This window comes from Pristis pectinata, chromosome 15, assembly GCF_009764475.1.
Source record: "Pristis pectinata isolate sPriPec2 chromosome 15, sPriPec2.1.pri, whole genome shotgun sequence".
NCBI classification, from domain to species: domain Eukaryota; kingdom Metazoa; phylum Chordata; class Chondrichthyes; order Rhinopristiformes; family Pristidae; genus Pristis; species Pristis pectinata.
In genome coordinates, this window is record NC_067419.1 from 14,361,521 (window position 1) to 14,385,086 (window position 23,566).

Sequence of the window (23,566 nt, forward strand, 5' to 3'; positions counted from 1 at the left end):
GCAACCCAGGTTCTGTCTGTGTGGAGTTTGCACTTTCACCTTGTGATCATATTGGTTTCATCTGGATTCCATAGTTTAATCCCACATCCTAATGTCATGTGCATTGGTAGGTTAGATGGGTACTGTAAATTATCTATAATGTAGGTGGGTAGGTGGATGGTAGGAGAAGAAGGGTGCGGTTGATGGGTTTGTGAAAGAACATGGATTACAGGGAAATAAGTGGGGTAACAGGACTGATGGGAATGCTCTGAGAGCTAGCAATGGACCCGATGGGCTGAAGGACCTCTAATGTTGAATGAAAAAACAAAGATTCTCAATTTACAAGGTATACTTTCCATGCTATAAGTCACTTGCTAGTTTGCACACTAAAGTCAATTTGCAATATTCACACCCAATTATCTACTCCAATAAAGCCAATTGCTTGCAATGCATCATTCAGAAGGTACTGGTCTCTGAAGGAATTTGATGTTATTTTAATATCTTCTCAAACTTCCTGCAACGGCATCCTGTGAATGGGGCTGTGAATTATCCTTTCAACACCAAGTAGGTGGCTTATATCAGTGAGGATATTCTTACTGAAATGATCCTCACAGGGTAGGGAGAATTACTCCCTGAAGATCCTGGGTGAGTAGAGTCTCCAGCTAAAGGTGTTTCATCTTCCTCCTCCTTTCTCTTCTAGCCTCTCTGCACAGCTCTGCTCATGCTGCTTTCCAAGGGAAATATCGACTAACACGGCCAAACACTTCCAGGAGACTTCAGAAGCTAAGCACTATAACTCTGTGGGATTATTGAAACAACTAGTAGAAACCTACAGCAAGTAATTGGTGATCCCCTTAAATAGTGCTGGTGGGGTTTGCAGTTGAGTGTAAGCTTACTGAGGGTATTAACTAGAATATACAATGTAGTTACAATCTGGCAGAACAACACTAGCATCAAATCAGTGTTGCATGCTCATTCATATCATGACCTGCCTACTCTGCATAGTTCTGGCATACATCAGCAGTGGGTGCACTAAAGCCTTTGTCAGTGCACACTGTGCGTGTATGTGTGTGCAATCAACATATTAGAACTAATTAGACACCTACTGCACCCTGATAAAGGAGCAATGGAATGCAATTTTGCAGCCTATGTGTCTGAGATCTTCAGGTACATTTCTTCAGCATTGATATGCTTACTATCTTTGCTCCTCTAATTTGAAATCTGGGCACATCTGAGAAGTGAAAAGTGGAATAAATGTAAGAATAATTCAAAAATATTTCATTAATTAAGTGTGGCCCTTCCATTAATTGCAGAAATTTTTGCATTAGGATTGCTCCAAAGGGTTTTAATCAATCAAGTTATTTACCTCAAGCATGGTTTGTAAATATAGACAGAGGATGCAATGATTTTGATGAACTTGCTGAATATTTTTAGTAAATTTAATATACATTTTATGTTTATTTCTCAGATCTGAAATAAACACAGATCAGACACCTACCAGAATGAACTGACTTCACTGTCACACTTGCCTAGAAAATTAGACTATTTTGGCATTATTTTCTTTAACGAGCAGTATAGTTCCTGTAAACTCATGTCCCCTTAGCCCATAAATTAGCAAAGTTATCTTCTTGGGGCAGTACTATCAGCATCACACAACATTAGGCGTAGGTAAATCATTTGATTGACATGTTACAGTGGTAAAACTTGACAACTCATCAAACATATGATTAAAATGTCATCAGAGTAAATTGTGATCGCATACAGCATAAAGAGATGGCTGGCAAACAGATCTGCTTATAATCCTTTCTACCCGACAGTCTTAAAATAAAGCTCTAACGTCACCTGGCTGGTGATTTGTTTTGGCCTATTGTTGCTCAGTACTTCTTGATTGCATTGGAATGCAAAGATGCATTACTCAACACCTTCGAACTGCAAAGGAAATCTGTATTATATTTGAATGGGAAACTAAAATATATTGAGCACATTAGTTGTAAGATTTTTGCCCCAAACTCAGTGTCACTTTGGTTCGAGGTTTATGCTGCTGAAATCAAGATGGAGCACTGATCTCAGTAAGGAGTAGAGAAGGCAATGTGATCACCACCATTATAACTGCAAGGAAGTTGTAGTAGAGCAAGAAACTAAAATCTACGAGGGCTCAGTTGAAAGTAAAAAATATGGCATTGCTACCAAAAATATTTGATCCTCATCTATATTCTAAGAAGTATTATGCATCTGAAACATACTTGCCTTGATACTCTAGTCAGACATGAAGATGTATTTGTTGGAGAGACCCTATTTACATTTTCAATAAACTGTCTCCATGCAAAGCTTGATACCAAAAAGTAGCAGATTAAAAGATCTCAGTTAAAATACTTTCACTTTCATTAGATTTAAAGACAAGCACTTCTACCTTCAATAGAACTAAACTCAAACACTATATGGGTTAAAGAGCAAAAAAAACCAAAATGCTGGATGAACTCAGCGGGTTGTGATCTTCATGTAAATTCAAACAATATTGTAACATTAAACTCATTTTTTCTTATATCATTGAGTTATTTAACTCTCCAAAATTAATAAAATTAGATATAAATGTAAACACTGTTGTATCCATTCAGTTTAAACTCAAACACTTAAAACACCTTTGAATCATAAAATTCAATTACTTCTACATTATTTAAACTCAAAAGTTGTTGTACCCATTGAACTATGTAGCAATGTTATTTGCTTTTTTGTTCCACTGTATTTTGCAAGGTCTAATATATTACAGACTATTTTTTCTAAACTGAATTAGTTTCTTCTAGATCGGGGAGCACACATTTTTAGCTTATTTATGAGCTGTAAAGTGAAGGAAGTAAGTTAGATAGCATATCCCAAACGTCTGTATAATATATTTGTTACTCTCAGAACTTAGAAATGAACACAAGAGAAAACCTGTGGGTCAGGCATTGCCATTCATCCTAAATTCGAATATATTCTGTTATCATCTTCTGTACATTCCATCTTTGTTTCTACTTTGCTTGAAGAGTATGAAGTTATTTACATTCACTTTACAAGGTCTACTGTAATGTTTAACTGTAGTATTACACACTATCAAATTACAAAGCAGATGGGCAATAATGAAGTTCAACCACTTGCCAAATCTTGATATTACAACATTAATTATTCATTTTTTCCAATAGTATTACCCTGCAGCAGTTCATTCCATACTGCTGAGGACATAATCTCTTAATAGCATAATTTCTGAATTTAGTTTGAATGAATTGATAAGAATGTAGTTAAGTAAAGCATAAACAAGAAGAAAACCAGTTTTGACTAATTGGAACTATACTTGTATAAAATTTGGAGTTCAACATTTCTTTTTATTACTAGCCCAGTGTTTCACTGAATTTATAATGCAGACTAGCTTTTAAAGTTGCTATCAACCATTATTATAGTCAAAGGCACAGAAATGAATGAGACAACTCAGTCTCGAATCCTTTCAGACTTTGGTAAAACTTCCATTGCAAATGGGTCTGGTCTAGTACCTTTGGAATTGCATTAATTTCACCTTCAGCTTTTCAAATTATTTTCAGACATGACTAACCTGCCTCATATACGTCGAATAAAGTTGTTTCAAGGCCACTAGTTAGAGATGGAGCTGAAGACTGTGGAGTCCTTGGATCTGCTGCTTTACCTGTGCCTGGTGTACTGTCTAGTGCTCTATAATTATACTCGAGGGAACTTAACACCACTGTTGTCTCATTAACAATTAGACTATCAGATGCACTCTGGCCAGAACCACTCTCCTCTTCAGTGGTCATGAAAGAATTAGTCCTAGAGTGTGACAGGGACAGTTTTGTAGTTACTGTTGTGATCCGGTTAGGTCTTGCTATTATTGTTGGTCTTTTGTGCTTTCCAGTGGATACATTTTGAGTCACTGTTGTTGCCTTGTGATTTTTGTCCACCTCAGATTTTGTTAAATTGATGTTAAGAGTAGTGATGAATGACTTTTCTTCAGAAGATGCAGGTGATCCTGTTATGATCTGGGGATACTGACTATTCTGTTCCTCTGCAGAGTTGAATATCTGCCCGCTTATGTGCGTAATTGCCTTATCCTCAGATATGGGGTCAAATGTTGCTGGAACACTATCATCTGTCTCAGACAGATCACCTTCAAAACCAGAAGACCACAATTCGGCATCGTGCTTTTGACTCAGAAACGTGACAGAGGAAGGCACAGAAGGAGCTGGTAAAGGAGCAGCGGAAACCGCCATGGTTATCTCACTGCTGGGAGTTGTAGCCGGAACAGAAATGTATGCGCCATCATCACTTGATAAGGGCAGGCTACTGGGAACATTAAACTGGTTACTGGATACGTAGGGGAGTGCATTATCACTGGAAGGAATGAGGGAAACATAAACCATTGTCTCATTTTTCAATAAAGCTTCAGTGTCATTCAATAACCTTGTACTACCAGAGACAGTAACAGTGGGTTGCAGCGACAGTTCATTACTGAATAAAGCAGGAGAAGCTGGAGTTGACATTTGACTGTGGGGAAAGACAGTAGCATACGAAGATAATTGGCTTTCAGAGAAGGTAGGAATCACTTGAAGCAACACATCAGCAACAGGGGGTGCAGAAGTAACATGGAATATCTCGTCACTGGGAACAGCAGATGGAACCAGAGGCAACACCAAAGTGTTGGAAAGAGCAGGAGTAACACGAAGAAGTGTCTCATCCTCTTTAGAACTGGGAGGAGTTTGAAGAGACATCACACCACTGGGTAAGGGAAGAGCAGATGCAAACGACATGTCACCGACAGAGGTAGCAGCAGTGGTATGCTGTACTAACTGATGGCTAGAGGCAGCAGAAGTCACATCCAGTGATGCTGAAACTTCAGAGGAGATTTGAAGGTCATTAAGAAGAATCTCACTAGAAGAGGAAGTAGGAGTAGCATGGAGAGACACCACATTACTAGCTAAAGGAAAGGTAGTTTGACGTAGCACATCAATAGTGGCTGGTGGTGAACTAGGCAATCCCACTTCATCAGAGGAAACAACAGAGGTAGTCTGAAGCAACATTTGACTGCTACGAGACATTTCACTAGCAGGGGAATCAAAGGTCAAATGCAGCGACATGGGATCATTTGATAAAGCATGGGTCACTTGAAGAAACACTTCACTATTAGCAGAAGCAGAGGATTGATAAACAGGTGTACTGGATAAGGAGGGAGTAGGCTGCAGCAGTACTTCATCATGGGAATAAGCAGAGGTAGCATGAAAGGACACTTCTCTGTTTGAGGGCACAGTGGTAGTTTGGAACACCATCTCACCAGTAGAATAAGAAGAGGTAGCTTGGCCTTCAATCTCTTTAGGCGAGGTATTAAACCCGCCAATGGAATCTGGTGTACTGTGTAGATGCATCTCTTGGTCAGGAGGAGGAACAGTTACAGAAACTATTATTTCCTCACTGGATGGAAGTACATTATCATTGAAAGGTGTCATCTTAGCTGGACGGACAGTGGCTATGGAACCAAACGAACCAGAGACTGCAGTGGGTTCCTGTAAGACAATAGTTTCATTCCTTGATGCCACTTGCTCTGTGCCAGAATCCATCAGTGGTGCTACTGCAGTTGTTTCAGACCACAAGTTAAGGGTTGAATTATTTGTAAGAACCTCTTGAGATGTTACAGGCTGAGGAACATTTCTGGCGTCAATGGTGGATGCATGGAACATGGTGTCAGATTGTGTGGGAGTACTGAAGTCTGGAATTTCCTTGGATGTAACTGGAATTTCTGTTTGCTGGGAATAAGTGAATATTTTATTCAACTCCAGCGATCCCATAGCTGAAGAATAGTCCGAATCCTCTACAACCGAAGAAACTGTTGTTTTGGTTTCAGGGTGTAGGGCAGTGCTAATGTCCTTGGATGATGTTTCAATGACAGTGGAGGATGATGGATAAATAATAACATCTGGATTGGCAACCTGGGTGGACATTTCCTCAATCCCCTTGACAAAATAATTTTCATTCGGAACAACATTTGCTTTCTGCTCCTCTTCATTAATGGTTATGGACTTCACAGTTTCACTTTCCAGATCCTCCTCATTCCATCTGTGAATGAGAACTGGAGCTGTGTAAAGCTCGGGTAAAGTTGCTTCTGCTTTTCCTGGATTATTTTCTTTCAGCTGGAAGTAGAAAAGAGAAAGAGAAAATGTTGCTGTTTAGTAATATCAAAAAGTCAGAAAGATTCACCCTGGAACATCTGAAGTGGTTTCTCCGATGAGAGAAACAATCTGAGCAGCTAAACGTGCACACTGCCATTTCCCTGTAGTATACAGGTCCTCCCCAGGTTACAACAGGGTTCTGCTTCTGAGAACTGTACATAACTCGAACAGTTCACAAGTCGAAAATGAAAAAAAGTTTGTGGGAGAGGATCACAGAAACATTTGTGACGGGAGCGTGAGCCAGCGTAGTATAGTAGCCACTGGCCGGCCTCACTGACTCAGTGAGTGAGCGAGTCTGCTCAGCGGTCCCAGCTCTGCTCGGCTCGACCTAGACCCCAATTGTTGCAGCTCGGGGTGTGGGAGTGGGGGTTGGGGTGGTTGTGGGGAGAGAAGGCACAGGGAAATGCCCTGTTTCCACCCAGTAGAAGATGCCTGCAGCTCCGCAGCAGCCGGTAAATTCATCCCACCAGTCTCCCAAACACTCGCACGTATGGGCTGTCCATAGGACAGGTGTTCGTAATGTGGAGAGGATCTATATCGTGAAGTTGCATGGGAAGAATGAGAGAAATCTGTTTGAATACTCCTCCATTACCTTTCTGCCTGTGACACCAATATTGTTTGTCCAAGCATTTGTGATTTTCTTTTCTCTGTTAAAGTATCTAGGTGACATGTATTCTAAACACAGTGAGGTTTGATCTCCAGCCACCTCCCATCTTACCAGGCCTGGACATGTCAAATGGAATACACTCCATCTAAGCAGACCTAAAGGTAGCCCTATTTTCCAATTCAAGCCATTATCCAATGGCCCTCTCACTGCAATGGGCAGATGGCCATTCCTTCATGAGATTAATGGGGTTAGGGTCAAGTATTCCTGCAATCAGGGTGGGTGGTGAAATACATCAGTCCTCTTTTTCCTGGACATTACCCCAGCTACATCTGGGGAGAAGAACAAAACATTGAAATGATTTCACTAGAATGATTTCGAGATTCTGAAGATTGAATTGCAAAATGAAGGTATGGGAAATCAGGGTTGTATTTTGTGGAATTTAGAAAATTATGGATGATCTCAGCAGTTTTCAGGATATTAAAGGGGAACTGATTGGATGCATGGAGGGAAACTGCTGGTTGGGGAGCTTGAGGCAAGGGGCATATTCTGAGAACTAGAGGCAGGTCTTTCAGAAGTGAAGCTAAGCCAATACAACAATGCAGAGTCTGGAACTCTCTTTCACAAATGGCAATTATGCTTGGTCATTTTCTAATTTCAAGGCTGACAATAACTTTCTGTTAACTAACAACATTCTGAGATGTGTTTCAGGCAGGTATACTAAGTAAGTCACAAACCCACCATCATTTCATTGACTAGCACAAAAACTTGAGGGGCTGAAGGTTGATCAGGATCACATTCCACGTTCCTCGGTCTTGCTGCCCACTGCCCTCCCTTCTCCCCCAGCTCCTCAATCAGAAAGGTGGTGGTAGTGGTGGCAAAGCGGCTTGGACTTCCGGGAGCCCATCCTAATGCACTTGGGGAAGAGAATGATTTATGGGAATCTGCAACCATATCAGACACTGCTCTTGGACCTTCCAAGAAAGATTTTGAATAGGAAAGCGATTTTAAAAAAAGGGCAGAAGCATGGCGTAGCTAGTACAGCCACTGCCTCACAGCACTAGAGATCCAGGTTCAATCCTGACCTTGGGTATTGTGTGTGTGTTGTTTGCACATCCTCCCTGTGACTGCATGGGTTTCTTCTGGGTACATTGGTTTCCTCCCACATTCCACAGACATGTGGGTTGGTAGGTGAATTGTCCACTGTAAATTGCCCCTAGTGTGTAGTTGAGTATTTGAATCTGGGGGGAGTTAATGAGGAAGTGAGGAGAATAAAAGATGGGATTAATGTAGGATTAGTGGAAATGGGCTGGTAGTCAACATGGACTTGGTAAACTGGAGGGCCTGTTCTTGTTCTGTATCTCTCTATAACTCTACCAGCAAACCTACATCAATGTAAATTCTGCCTCCCTTTTCCATTTGCTTTGAGCCCCAGCAAAACGGATCCTACATTCAATTCTGTTTTCATTCGAGTATCAGAACTATGTGATAGGAGAAGGGTAGTTTAGTGTCATTGGCCACAACTCTTGACAGGATGATAATAATTTACATGATGTAAGTCCACAATGAGGATGGAAGGGATGGGTCAGAGCAGGGAATAAGGAGTTATTTGATCCACAAAATCAATTTTCTCCCAAGTTGAGATTTCCACCATCCTAAAGTTGATACCAAATGGTATGTGACAAAACACTACAAAATCAAAAAGTTCATGTCTGTACTAAAAAAAGGTTACAACAGGAAGTAAAATAATGTTACAATGGAAACATACTTTTTTTCAAATACCATGCAACATTGTTTGAAAAGAACTATTCATGCCATTACTTGCTCAGGCTACTCCAACAACACCTCCCAAAACTGTGACCTCTACCATCAGGAAGGACAAGAGATTCAGGGGCATGGGAACACCTGTAGGGTCCCTCCAAGTCTCATGCTATTCTAACATGCAAACATATCACTGGTCCTTTGTTGTTACTGGATCTACATGCTGGAACTCCCCAACAGAACTGTGGGAGTACCTTCAATAGAAGGACTCAGATAGTTCAAGAAGGTGACTACCATCACTTTCTCAAGGGTAATTAGGGATAGGCAATAAATGCTGGCTGTCCAGTTCCCATGAATGAACAAAGCTGAGGATTGCCCTTTTCAAACTACATTGTTGCACAGCCTTTTAATCCAAAAATAAAATATACAAGCTTAATTTAAGTATGCATTAATTTATAGTATAATGTATTAAACATTTCGAAACTCTCAAAACATTATGGAACTTTTAATTTTAAAGCCACCTTGACAGGCCTTACAACATTACAAAAGGGAATTGTCTCTGGCAGAGTCCAGCATTAAATCAGCAGCAAGCTCTGAATGGGAAACAAAATCTATGAGTTTCATGGGCTATGGGTAAGCCTAGTAATTTCTAGGGTAGGGACATGTTCGGCACAGCTTTGTGGGTCGAAGGGCCTGAATTGTGCTGTAGTTTTTCTATGTTCTATGTTCTATTTGAAGAACAGAACACAAATAGGGGCACAGAGTCAAGATTTGTAATAACTCCTCCGACACAGTTAATTAAGGTTTAATTTGGTCTTGTGATTCAAGGCATCATTTGATAAGTTTAAATTTAGTATTGAATTAAAAAAGCCCTCATAACCATATCTGAATCTATGCATAGAGTGACTCATTCAAACTGGGAATAGACAATCAAAGAATGATTTAAATGTCTTCTTTACCTCCAGATCTTCAAATGTGCCACTGAAATTTAAAAACGCACCAATATCTGCAATGTACCAAAACAAAACAGACTAAATTAGACTAAAAGAAATAATTGTTTGCAAGATACAACAGAAATAATTGTTGTTTGACAGAAACAGAAACAATTGTAGTTGTTTATACTGGGACATCATGATGACTGATGCCCAACAAAATACACTCGTTACATATTATATGCTAGATACATGTGTTCATTTAGACTTTACAATGAATCAGATGATGTTTGGATGTCAGCCATACATCTCAGCTTCTCTCCCTGGTCCAGTTTAAAGCAAACCATGCTAACCAGTGTGTTACTGGAGGGAATATCCTCTCAGCTGAAGGATGGAGGGGAAAAAAATCAGCCTAGTATTCTGCTACAGACCACTCTGTCTTCTGAGCTCAGGGTTTCTGGTTCACTTACCAGCACCATTACCAAGATTTTGAGTAAAATTCTTTCTATGATAAACTACATATTTTAAAACCACAGCAATTGGACACAACAAATGGAATAAGGGGACTGTCTGATGAGGAAAGATTGAGTCGATTCTACCTCCTGCCACTGATGTTTAGAAGAATAGGTGATGATCTCATGTGATATTCTGAGACAGAAGCTGGTCCCTCTGGCCAGGGGATGCAGAACAAGGGGATGTTGTCTCAGGATAAGGGGTCAGCCATTTAATATTGAGATGAGAAGAAATTTCTTTGCACAGACCATTGTAACCTTTGGGAAGTCTCCACCTCAGGTGGCTGTAGATGCCCACTCATCGAGTAGGATCAAGACTGAGATTGAGAGAACTTGTAAGAGAATCAGAGGCCTAAGAGAATGAATGAAAAAGTCGACAGGGCACAGATCTGCCATCGTCTGAATAAATGGCAGAACAGACTCGAAGGTCTACTCCCGCTTGTAGTTTATGTGTTTTGCAAATCATGCCATTCTTACTCGCCATTCTCTGTATGTAGGCAGCTTGGGTATGAATTCTGTATTTAAAATATGCCTTTATAATAATTTCACAGATACATATAGAATCAACAAATTCTGTTGATTATGTTATGATTCTGAAGTTATAAGTTAATTAATTTGAAGGAAGTGACCTGTTGGGAATCTTTCCAACATAATTCATTTTATTTTTTTTGTTAATAATCTTTAAAACTAATTAAAGGAAACAGAAGAAAAATTGCAATACAATGACCAGGATGTCTTACCTTGGCTTTGTCCAGTGCAATGCTGAAAAGAAATGGTGATGAGATTCCCAATTTCCTTGTAGCTAAACAACAGTGGTTGCAAAGTATAATCCAATCTCAAACCATTCTCAGTAGATTATCAGGCATTTTTTCACAATGGTAAACAAATCCAGTTAAAATGTAGCTTTATTTTCCACACTACGCACACACCAACACACAAGAGGCCACTGAATAGGTTTAGTGGTTTTTGCGATTTTAACAATAATTCCCATTATACTGAAAACAATGAACAGCTTTTACAAGGCTTAACTTATTTATTAAATGTCCTCACTATGGAGACCGAACTTCCTCCATTTCTTCTGCACTGAATGTAAAGTGTAATGGTGTAATTGTTTCCCTTCCTTACATCTGTGTTGGGCAAGCTGTTAGAAAGGATCCTTAGACATAGGATCTCTGAGCATTTAGAGAATCATGAACTGATTAGGGACAGCCAGCATGGATTTGTGAAAGGAAGATCTTTCCTCACTAGCCTGATAGGGTTTTTTGAGGAGGTGACCAGGAAAATTGATGAGGGTAGTGCAGTAGATGTGGTCTACATGGATTTTAGTCAAGCGCTTGACAAGGTTCCGCATGGTAGGCTTCTTCAGAAGGTCAGAGCCCAAGGGATCCAGGGAGGCTTGGCTGTGTGGATTCAGAATTGGCTTGCCTGCAGAAAGCAGAGGGTTTGGTGGAGGGAGTGCATTCAGATTGGAGGGCTGTGACTAGTGGTGTCCCACAGGGATCAGTTCTGGGACCTCTACTTTTTGTGATATTTATTAATGACTTAGATGAGGGGGTGGAAGGGTGGGTTAGCAAGTTTGCAGATGACACAAAGATCGGTGGCAGTGTGGATAGTGTGGAGGGCTGTCGAAGCTTACAGAGGGATATTGATAGGATACAGAGCTGGGCTGACAAGTGGCAGATGGAGTTCAATCTGGAGAAGTGTGAGGTGGTACACTTTGGAAGGACAAACTCCAAGGCGGAATACAAGGTTAATGGCAGGATTTCTGGGCAGTGTGGAGGAGCAGAGGGATCTGGGGGTTCATATCCACAGATCACTGAAAGTTGCCATACAGGTGGATAGGGTAGTTAAGAAAGCTTATGGGATGTTAGCTCTCATAAGTCGTGGGATCGAGTTTAAGAGCCGCGAAGTAATGATGCAGCTCTACAAAACTCTGGTTAGACTGCATTTAGACTACTGTGTCCAGTTCTGGTCGCCTCATTATAGGAAGGATGTGGAGGCATTGGAGAGGGTGCAGAGGAGATTTACCAGGATGCTGCCTGGTTTGGAGAGTATGGATTATGAGGAGAGACTAAGGGAGCTAGGGCTTTACTCATTGGAGAGGAGGAGGATGAGGGGAGACATGATAGAGGTATACAAGTTATTAAGAGGAATAGATAGAGTGAACAGCCAGCGCCTCTTTCCCAGGGCACCAATGCTCAATACAAGAGGGCATGGCTTTAAGGTAATGGATGGGGAGATGTCAGAGGGAGGTTTTTCACCCAGAGAGTGGTTGGTGCATGGGATGCGCTGCCGGGGGTGGTGGTGGAGGCAGATACGTTGGGCAAGTTCAAGAGATTATTAGATAAGCATATGGAGGAATTTAAGATAGAGGGATATGTGGGAGGAAGGGGTTAGATAGTCTTAGGAGTGGTTTGAAGGTCGGCACAACATGGTGGGCCAAAGGGCCTGTATTGTGCTGTATTGTTCTATGGTTCAGAGAGCCTATTAGGCTTAAGAATCCACAATCCTCAGAGTAACCTACACAAGTGGAGTTTTGCTGTGCATGGGATTGACATGTCTCTCATGTGGTGCTACAGCCAACATACCTAAGCTTCTCCAGTATTCAAGTCTACATGGAAAAATAGCAAATTGCTGGAGAAACTCAGTGGGTCAGGCAGCATCAGTGAAGGCAGACGGACGGTCGATGATTCGGGTCAAGATCCTGCATCAGGATTAGGAGATGCTGATGGAATTTCATCTCCACTTTAAATAATGCAGGTAAGCTTCCAGATGTTTGTTCAGCTAAAACACTCTTGGCCTTGGGGATCTGACTACAGCTGAAAAAGAAAATACTGGCCTCCGGGGAGAGATTTACTTTCCGGGGTTGCATCAGTAAGACATAGAACAGTACGGCACAGGAACAGGTCCTTCAAGCCCACAATGTCTGTACTGATCATGGTACCAACTTAAATTGGACATCAACTTGCACGTGTTCTATATCCATCCATTCCCTGCCTGTTGGTGTACCTGTCTAAATGCATCTTAAATGTTGCGATTGTATCTGCTTCCAGCACCTCCCTGGCAGTGCGTTCCGGGTACCTACCATGCTCTGTGTAAAAAAAAAACTTGGTAACTAAATCTCCTTTAAACTTTCCCCCTCTCACCTCAAAGCTATGGCCTTTAGTATTTGACATTTATCATAATTAGTCAACAGCTTTCCAGCAAATGCATGTCTATTTTTTCTCTTTATTTGTCCTTATTCATCTGCTTCCATTTACACTGCTCTGGATAGGCCAGCTTCCTCTTTTAGGTGGCACCAAAATCAATTGTGGCACCTGGGCACAGTTGGTCTCCACCCCATAGAAGAACACCCCCTTTGTTTTTCCCGGCTATCACCCTCCCTGCAACTTAAAGCACAGCTCATCTCTAACTTCTGTTCTGACGGGTCATTGACGTTAACTCTGTTTTTTTTCCTCCGACGCTGCCTGACCTACTGCATATTCCCAGCATTTTCTGTTTTTATGACAGTAGACAGTGCCCAGGGTCAGTACAGATCCAGCAGCCTCAGGTATTGCGGGGAAGAGAGGTGAAATTCCCTAAGCCAAGCATATCATCTTGGAACCAACAAATTTTATTTGGATTCTCCCAAGGATGACCAACACTACTCATCAAAGCTCCTTTCCAGGTTCATGAGAAGACATTCTTCTGAGTGGGATATGAGCCACACCACTCATTAATACACATGACGACACTGCAACATCCTCTGAACCTCATGGATACACAGTAGGTCCCAGTTCAACAACCTCTTACCCTCTATGCAGTGCAATAAATATAGAAACCAAACAGCAGCTGTACAATAACACCGGTCCTCTAAAAGAAGCCCTTCAACAGCAATTACTCCAAATAAAGGGGTTTGCAGATATGATTTTGTTTTATGAGCCTCTATTTTCAGCAATGTTGGGAGGTTATGAATGGATGGGTCAGGAAAAGCCCAGCCAGCTTGATTTTCCAGGTTTTATTTTTAGGGGTGGCGCAGTGGTACAGCAGGTATGGTTGCTGCATCACACCTCCAGTGACCTGGGTTCAACCCTGACCTGTGTGGAGTTTGCATGTTCTTCCTGTTACTGCAAGGGTTTCCTCTGGGTACTCCCGTTTCCTCTTACTTCCCAAATATGTGCTGTTTTGAAGTTTAATTGGCCACTGTAACTTGTTCCTAGGGTGTTGATGTTAGAATCTTGGTGGATGTGAGGGGATTAAAATGGGATTAATGTAGAGTAAGTATACATGGGTGGTTGGCATGGACCTGGTGCCAAGGGGTCTATTTCCCTGCTGTATAACTCAATGACTCCTTCCCATCTCCATTCCTACCCATCAGACACACGCATGATGAACTGCTGGAACTACTTTCTCACACAAAGGGATTAACAAAGACAAAAATCTCTCTTGGGGCTGCCACCATTTACAAGGTACTGAGTAGATTTTCAGTGTAACCCTGAGTACACTCTCTCTGACTCAGCTTCCTCCATTCTGATCATGCCTGCCTTGCAGTGTGGTTCTGATTTTGCACACGGTCTGAAAAACGTTTCTATTGTAAGACTGAGAGCTGCAAGCCCTGAAGGCAAGTGAAAACAAAAGAAAGCACTTGGCCAAAACTTCAAGACCAGAATTTCAACAATGCAGTTCCATTTTTTAAAAAAAAGTGGCACACTGATCAAAATAAATACGGCTATGTTCCACCATCGTAATTATCGCTGTCATCCTGGTTTTAATCAAAGGGATGATGCTGTAGTTTGAAAAATATGCATAAAATTAAGCATACAACTACTTACATGGAAGGATAGCCTATGAAATAAAGAACTAATTGGTGGTACAGGTGGCAGTAACAAACATTGCATACACTTAGAATGAAATAAATGGATTGTCCCCCTGTTTCAAGAGAGTTGCCTTGCCCACAAATGTAAGCAATAAGGCATTAAATGATTGATTCCATTGTGTTATTAAAACATGGAGATTTGTTTGAATTCCTAGATTAGGGTACAAGACTAATTTCTATAAACATTTAGAACTAAATGTAAGATTTTCATCACAGTATATTAGCACATTTTAGCACATAGTAATGGAATGCTCACATTTAAAAAATGTCTTGCAAATATCTTGCCAAAATAAAACTGTTAATATTTTCAGATAAACAAGTATGAGAGCTGAAAACATGCTTAACGTTAAACGTAGACAGTCCAGTGTTAAACAACAGAGCAGAAAGGCAGAGGCGGTGACATACAAGTAGAGCAGTGTGTACTGAAATTTAGACCAAGAATTAGAAAAATCACAAAAATAAATCACACGTAGAAATTCTCATTAATTTTCATTGCATCTTTTGAACAAGAAATAATCATTCAGAGGCTGGCTCCATTCCATGATCCCTTGTCCATTATCTATGAGCATAGCTAGTGATCTATTGATGTCTACAGAATGACTGTGAAAATCAATCAGCAGCCATCACAATGCGCACTTCAAAATAGATCCTGCTCTTTATGTTCCACCATCTTTTACAAATTTTGGACCAGCTCGATTCTATCTATCTTCTCTCATTTGGCAGCTTATTAAATCGCCCACAAATTGGTGACCTACATGATGAATTACTTTTAAGGATATACAAAATTGATGTTATTTTTTGGCTACAAAACAAAATAATCACAATTGCTTTAATGTTTTTGAGAACAGTGAAGCTTGTTAATTTTTATTTTGTGGTTCAGTCACTGGACTGGCAGTCAGAGTCCTGGGCCATTGATCCAGAGATACGAGTTCAAATTGCACCATCACAGTTGGGGAATTTAAATTCAAGTGATTACATTAAAAAAATTGGAATATTTAAAAAAGCTAGTCTCAGTAATGGTAACTGCATTGTTATATTGAAGCAAATTTGGTTCACTAATATCCTTCAGGGAAGGAAGTCTAATATTCTTCCCTGATCTGGCTTATGTGTGATTCTAGAGTCGCCATTGTAAATTAGGAGCAACAATAAATGCTGAAATTGCCAGTGACATCCACATCCCATGAATAAGTAAATAAAATGTGTATATGTAATGTGATTCAAAATGAATGCACTACATATCTGTTGCCAATCTTTGAGAATCAATGGGTGCCATATATGGATTAGAAATGAAAATTCCCCAAGGCTGAATAAAAGTTATTACATAGATTTTGAAGTATAGCATTCAGTACATTAGAGATGCATTCGCTGTTGTACACTTACAGGCTTATTACTTATTGATCAGAAGGATGAATAATTGAAAGGATTATTTAACAATAACAAAGATAATTGACCTGTAAATTTTTACTTTTTTTTAACTGATTGCTGTCATCATTAACCATGTAATGTGAGTCAAATAATGTCAATCAATACTACAAGAAATGAAAACATCATTCTAATGGTTTGCCCTAGTCAAATTTCTGATAGACTTTTTTTTGATAGATTTTTGATTTTCATTTTCTAGTCGGGTTATCTGTCAGGGCTTTATCAGATTAGGAATGGAGGAGAGCCCAGAAATTAAATAACTGGATTCCAGAATGTGTACATAATTCATTACTTAAACTGTAATTACAGTCCAGAATTAAGCAAGGAGATTTCAAAGTAGTAATTGATTGAATTTTGCTTCCTAGTTACAAAAAGCCTCCATCTGCCCTTTCATTGTTTCCAAGCTTGCAAATCTCCTATTTTTGGGTGTTCTTCACAATTGAATTGGCTAATTCTCAATCCCTTCCATATAAGGCTTCTAAAAAGTCAAACTAACTCAACGAGTGTTGCAGTAGAACTAGGAGCCACTTTATATGCCAACTTCAGCTGGAGGTGAAGAATAATTAATTTAATAGGTGTAGGAAGTTGAACTGGTATTTACATTTCAAAAGAGGAAAAATATAATTCTCCAGCTGATCTACAACTACCAACTGTTGTGATTCAGATTAAGACTGAAGAAAGTAGTACTGATCATTTCTATCTGTACAAAGGATGCTTGGTTAATAGGTTAAACTTGCCTCAACATTATACAAATAAGATTGCTCCATTTACAGCCTATGTAGTAATTTCAGAAGCTGAATGTTGAATGGTGCTTTGATTATGACAGGTAGACAATTGACAGCTTATCCCAGCTGGTCAGTGAGAGTGAAATGATATTAGTTTCACTCACACCTACTAATAAATGTACCAAGGGCAAAACACTTAAACTGATAGGAAGGAAAACAGAAACAGGACTTTTTTGTGTTGAAACAGAGAATGCTGGAAATACTCAGCAGGCCAGACAGCATTTGTGAAGAGAGGAACAGGGTTAACATCTCAGGTTGATGACCATTCCAGCATTTTTTCTTTCAAGAGACTGTTAGATCGGTATATGGAGCTGAGTGAAATAGAGGGCTATGGGTAAGCCTAGTAATTTCTAGGGTAGGGACATGTTCGGCACAGCTTTGTGGGCCAAAAGGCCTGAATTGTGCTGTAATTGTTCTATGTTCTATTTTCATTTCATGGCAGCTTCTGCAGTTATTTTGCTCTTCAAAAGGATTTCTTCTGGCTGCTGAAATTACAACATGGGCTTCATTCTCTTTATATCTCCTCAATATTCCTGAATTAAAGTATCTGTTGCATTCATCACAAAAATAATTTGCTGTAAAAATGCCTCCTTCAGATGCGTTTGACAACGAAGACCGCCTCACGCTGAGTAATTAACCATTTAGTTGCACCAGGCATTTTGTGGCAACTATTTCAGTTTCCGGAAGAAGCAGAAAATGCATTGACTGTGCCTTTAAATCTCAACAAGCAGCCAACAGAAAAGCAAGGGAGCTTGAGCAGTTTAGTTCTGTAAGATAACCCACACATTGCCATATCAGAATGAAGCAGCAAGCACACAGTCAGCAGACATCAACCACCTAGCTCACACCTTGTAAAAGAGAAATGCCATCAGCATAGTCAAACCAGCTACAGCGAGCAAGGGAATCCCACCACCATGAGTAACACACAAAATTCATTTGACATTTCACTGCTAAATTTCCTTGTGAACATCAGCACAATCCAGAGGACTGGCACACTTGTGCATTAGTAACAACCTAATTCTTTAAGTTACGGAAATAAATTTTAAATAAGAATTGAAGATCAATTCTCCTCAACCAGGATTGCACTGATTTCGGACCTGCAGAGTCTCAATCTAAAGACCATTTCTACAGAGCAGAGCAATGGAAACCTGAGCAAAAGGGTGAGGGACGACAAGGAAGAGTAGGGTTCACCTTTACCTGGGTCTTCAAATTCCATGGGCATGTCCACAATAAATTCGTCACTGTATACCCCATACAGACCATCTGAACATACGGCAACCACTTGAACAACATAACTGGTATTTGGTAATAAGTTGCTGAGAATGGCTCCCTGAGAAATGAAATACTTAGTTAGTTAGAGGGCTTGACAATTATACTGTAGTATAATTACACATTGTCATACATTTTTTTTATTACCAATGGTTACGTCATATATTATATTACCGTGTCCTGATCCCCATCTGTCAGGAACTGGTGTCTGGTCAGGTCTTCTCCATCTAACTGCTGATGGAACACGGCGTATCTCTCCAGGACATCACCATAAACTGCCCTTGGTCTTTCCCAGAGAACAAGCAAAGAGGTGTCATTCTTTAGATCGACTTGGAGATTCTGGGGTTCTGAACTGCAAACTTAGAAGACAGAGTCACGGACTTACATGGGGTTAATTGAACTTACCGCAGATCAACCAAAGAACTAGTGCACTACCTCCATTCAATGTCAGTATCAAGCCAGAATATAAACTAAAGCAGAGGAACGTTCATTTTGTTCTGTTTAGACATATGCCTCAATTCAATCCCCTCCCTCTTCTCAGAAGAGCTGCTCACTCTAAATCGTTGTGGGGTTGATTACCACTTGTGTACTTACCATTGATTTGCTTGTGGAGAAAAGAGAGAATGTCAGATCACTTATTAACCATTTGCATTTACAGATTGTTCTTTAAACAGAAAGAAAAGCAAGAATCCTCTGCCACTGATGTATATTTCATATTTCCTTTTTTTCTCATGACATAGGAAGAGGATATTGGGTCCCACGAAGCCTATGCTGGATCTCTGATCTCTCCCATCTTCCACCACTTATTTCCCTGTAGCCTGTTCTTTCTCACGTGCCCATCAACTCCCTCCAGTTTCTCCTGCCACCCATCTACACTAAGGGGTAATTTATAGCAGCCAGTTAACCATGAGCTCACCTTTGGGATGCCGGAGAAAAATGGAACAAGTGTGGAAAAAGACACGTGGTCACAGGGAGCATGCTGTCGCTATCCTGACTTGTAGCAGGTTCCATTCACTCATCACCCTTATGCTTGCTGATACACACTGACTCACAATGCAGAGATCACTCAATTTTGAATTTCTCATCTTTGTATGCAAATCACTCCTGCCCAGAAGGAGATAGAGAGCTTAGTGGAATGGTGTCACGACAACAACCTTTCCCTCAATGTCAACAAAACAGAAGAGCTGGTCATTGACTTCAGGAAAGGGGGCGGTGTACATGCACCTGTCTACATCAATGGTGCTGAGGTCGAGAGGGTCGAGAGCTTCAAGTTCCTGGGAGTGAACATCACCAACAACCTGTCCTGGTCAAATCACGTAGATGCCACGGCCAAGAAAGCTCACCAGCGCCTCTACTTCCTCAGGAGGCTAAAGAAATTTGGTTTGTCCTCTTTGACTCTCACCAACTTTTACCGATGCACCATAGAAAGCATCCTATCTGGATGTATCATGGCTTGGTACAGCAACTGCTCTGCCCAGGACCGCAAGAAGCTGCAGAGAGTTGTGGACACAGCCCAGCTCATCACAGACACCAGCCTCCCCTCCTTGGACTCTGTCTTTACCTCTCGTTGTCTTGGCCCCACCCATCCGGGACATTCTCCCTTCTCTCATCTTCCATCGGGTAGAAGATAAAGGAGCCTGAGGGCACGTTTATCAGACTTAAGGACAGCTTCCACCCCACTGTGATAAGAGTATTGAACGGTTCCCTTATACAATGAGATGGACTGTGACCTCATGATCTACCTTGTTGTGACCTTGCACCTTATTGCACTGCACTTTTGCTGTAGCTGTGATACTTCGTACTGTTATTGTTTTTACCTGTACTACATCTATGCACTCTGTACTAACTCAATGTAACTGCACTGCGTAATGAATTGACCTGTATGATCGGTTTGTAAGACAAGCTTTTCACTGTACCTCGGTACAAGTGACAATAATAAACCAATACTAATACCAATACCACCTCTGGCAGGCTATCCAGCTTTACAACTCTTGCAGAAAGGAAAAAAATAAGTAACTTCAGGCAGTCAGCCTAATATTAGTGATGGGAAAATTATTGGAAAAAACCTCTGAGGGACAGCATAAAACAGCATTTAGAGAGCTCCAGATTAATTAATATCAATCAAGGTGAAGTTGGTAAGGGAAGGTCAAGTCTGACTAATTTTTTTCAAGTGGTGAAAAAGGAAGGTCAATAAGGGTGACACAATGCTATGGAATACTTGGATTTTGGCAAGGCATTTGACGAGATCCCATAAGGCAAAATACCTTGATCAGGAAAGTGAAAACCAAAGGTGACTTCCCTCCCCACCATTGATGATATCTACAGGGGACAACATCCATCATCAAGTATCCTCACCATCCAGACCACGCCATCTTCTTGCAGCTAACATCGGGCAGAAGGTACAGCTGTCTGAAGTCCCAAACCGCTCAGTTCTTGAACCAACTTGCATGACCCTAATCACTAAAGTTTAGCGACACCATGGCCACTTTGATCACTTTGCACTAAAATGGATTTTTTTTGTTCAAGTGCGATGTGAATCTTTGAAATTCTATACCCAAATGGACTGAGAAGGCTCAGTTGTTGAGTGTCAAGATCACGCATGACCTCATTGAATAGTGAGACACAAAAGGGACCGAATCACTCACTCCTGCTTCTGTTTCTTATGTTCTTAATGAAAGTGGCAAGCTGGTTTAAAAAGTGACATTGGGAGAAAGTGGAAGACAATGGTGAAAGAGAGTTCCAGTGACTGGAGGCTGTGTGCAGTGAGATTGTTCAGGGCACCTTGGTTTTTTTTGGAGGATATACGAATGGAGTTAAGGGCACAGGCCATGATGAATAAGCTGGCTAATGATATCAAAACTGGCAGAGCTACTAACAGCCGGGAAGCAAGATCATGGCTGCAGGAAGGCATCAATAGACTGGTCAGGTGGACAAATAAATGACAAATGGAATTCAGCCCAGAAAAGTACAAGGTAATGGATGTGGAGAGGGCAAACAAGGCAAGGGAATTCAGAATACATGGTAAAATACAAGAAGGATCTTGGAATGCATGTCCACAATATGTAATTGCACTCTTAGGGCATCAGAAAACTTCTTTACCATAGCCCCTCCATTGTACACGCTCCAAGAAACAAAGTGTCCGGCATTGAGAACTGAGGGAGATTTATGTGCATGTTGTCAGGGCTGGCGAAATAAATTTAGGAGTCACTGACTAAGCAGGGGTGGGAGAGATGGACTATGAAGAGATTTAACTGAGGAAAATAAAAGGATGAGAAGCTTAGAAGAGAAACAATTATTAAGCCTGGAAGAGAGGCCAATTACTAGGAAGCATCGGTGCAAGCTAATCGGAAGAAAAATAAAAGTCGTGGAGCCTGGAATGAACAGGCTGAAAAGGTGGTGGAAGCCAAGTCTCTCATCACGTGCATGAAGTCTGTGAATGAGCACTCAGAGCCATAACTTCCACGGCTGTTGACCCAGTGTTGGAAAGGGCGAGAAGCCTAAATGGCTCCAGTTTTGGGCCATGAAGATGCAATGGTTTTCTTCTATGATTTGAATTTCTCTGATCCTATCACTTTGTTTTTCCCAAGCAAACCCTTAAGTCCATGCTCAACTTTCATTGCCTCATTAATGATGGCCGTGCCTCTGGTGCCCAGATCCAGAACCCTGGAATTACCTCCTGCCTCACTGCTCTTCCTTTCTCACCTGTTTGAATGTTTCTTTTATGGCTTTGTGCCAAAATGTGTCTGATAATGTTCCCAGGTTAAAGCCACTAGGCCAGATATGGTCTTATGTGGGGTTCCCCAGCAATGAGGTTTAATTCTGCCTGAGGCCCAAGGTACTTAGTGCAAAAGAAAAGACACTGCATGTTGTGAACACACTGGCACTTCCCTCAAAGGCTGAAAGTGGAGATCAGTCCAGCTCTGCAGTGGCAATGAGAGATTGGCATGGGAAGCGTGACGGCAGAGTAGGTACATGAATAATCCGAGTGAGTGAAGACAGGGTAGGGAAGGGAATACACAGGGAGATTTGGAATTGAGAAAGCAGCCTGTGAGGGAAGTGCAGGGCATCCCTCGAGAATCAAAGGAATTTGGAAGCAGCAGACTGAACGGCGGGGTCACTTGGAGAAAAGGTCAGAGGTTGGGGGCACTCGGAGGGGGGATTAGGGCAGGTTTGGTTGGACAAACAATTGGGATAGTGTCTGGTCAGAGGGGGAGGGGAGGAGATGCAGGGGAAGCTGGGGTGATGCAGGTCAGGCCTGAAGGAGATCAGCACTGAGGGGTGAGTGATGGAAGCAAATGTTAAGAAAGCCATTTAAACAAATGACCTCACATCTTTCAACATTGTATTCTCGTATTCCACTGCCATGTCTTGCCTAGTCACTCAGCTTGTCCATATCCCCTTGAAGCCTCTTTGCATTTTCCTCAGTACCCATAATCTATCTAGTTTTGAATCATTAGCAAACTTGGAAATACGACTTTGGTCCCTTTAGTCAAATTGTCGATCTAGATCATGAATGGTTGAGGCCTAAGCAGTGATCCCTTCAATACCTTACTAGTCACAGCCCACCGACGTGGTCACTGCACATATATGCAGGGTGTTCTTGTGGTGGTAGTAATTGTCAAAATCTATCCCAATATATTTTTCCTCTTGCATTTCTATCTATTGCATGAACATGAATATTGGATGATCCAAGGTAAAGCTTGGATTTGATGTTTTTGCTGGTTGAACAACATTGGTTGTCACGGTTCGCTGTCGTTCCTCTGGTATATCAGTCCATCCTCAGCAAACATCAGCACTATTGGGAGTGGAAAAGGTATCTTGGGGAAAAATGTGGTTGTGCAGCAATTATTGATTGCTTTGGGTGCAAAATCATATCTTCAATTTTCATAGCCCTTTCACTAGCTCAGGTTTTCCACAATGAGTTACAGGCAACGAACTACTTTAATAAGTTTAGTCACTGCTGTAAAGTGGTAAACGTGGCTGCTAATTTATAAGTTTTCATGTTCGATTGAGATAAATGGCCAAATTGTCTGAGGAATAAATAGTGGGCAGAACCCGTGGAAGTCTTCCATATTCTTCCTCATCATAATGATTGGGACATCTTACTTTCATCTGAGAGAGCAGAAGGAGCCCAGATAAAGGCACTGGCTATAGTCACACAAGCCTACACAACTTTATGGTTCTGATAGGAACTGGGCCTTGGGCATAAAGGCCCTGTCCCTGAAACCCTCATGACAGCAGGGC

At 41.1% G+C, this 23,566-nt stretch overlaps 1 protein-coding gene across 4 annotated transcripts in view; it reads right to left on the bottom strand.

Annotated features, from left to right (window-relative positions):
• ptprz1a (protein tyrosine phosphatase receptor type Z1a) overlaps positions 1 to 23,566 on the bottom strand; it is a 206,266-nt gene that overhangs the window by 61,179 nt on the left and 121,521 nt on the right. For 2 of the 4 annotated variants that reach the window (XM_052030166.1, XM_052030164.1), the window contains exons 9-12: positions 18,497 to 18,681; positions 18,245 to 18,383; positions 9,507 to 9,553; positions 3,563 to 6,143 (exon numbers count right to left, since the gene is read on the bottom strand). In XM_052030166.1, coding sequence (XP_051886126.1) covers positions 3,563 to 6,143; positions 9,507 to 9,553; positions 18,245 to 18,383; positions 18,497 to 18,681 — 2,952 coding nt within the window. The remainder of the gene's footprint in view (positions 1 to 3,562; positions 6,144 to 9,506; positions 9,554 to 18,244; positions 18,384 to 18,496; positions 18,682 to 23,566) is intronic. The other 2 variants (XM_052030165.1, XM_052030167.1) reach the window with 2 other exon arrangements.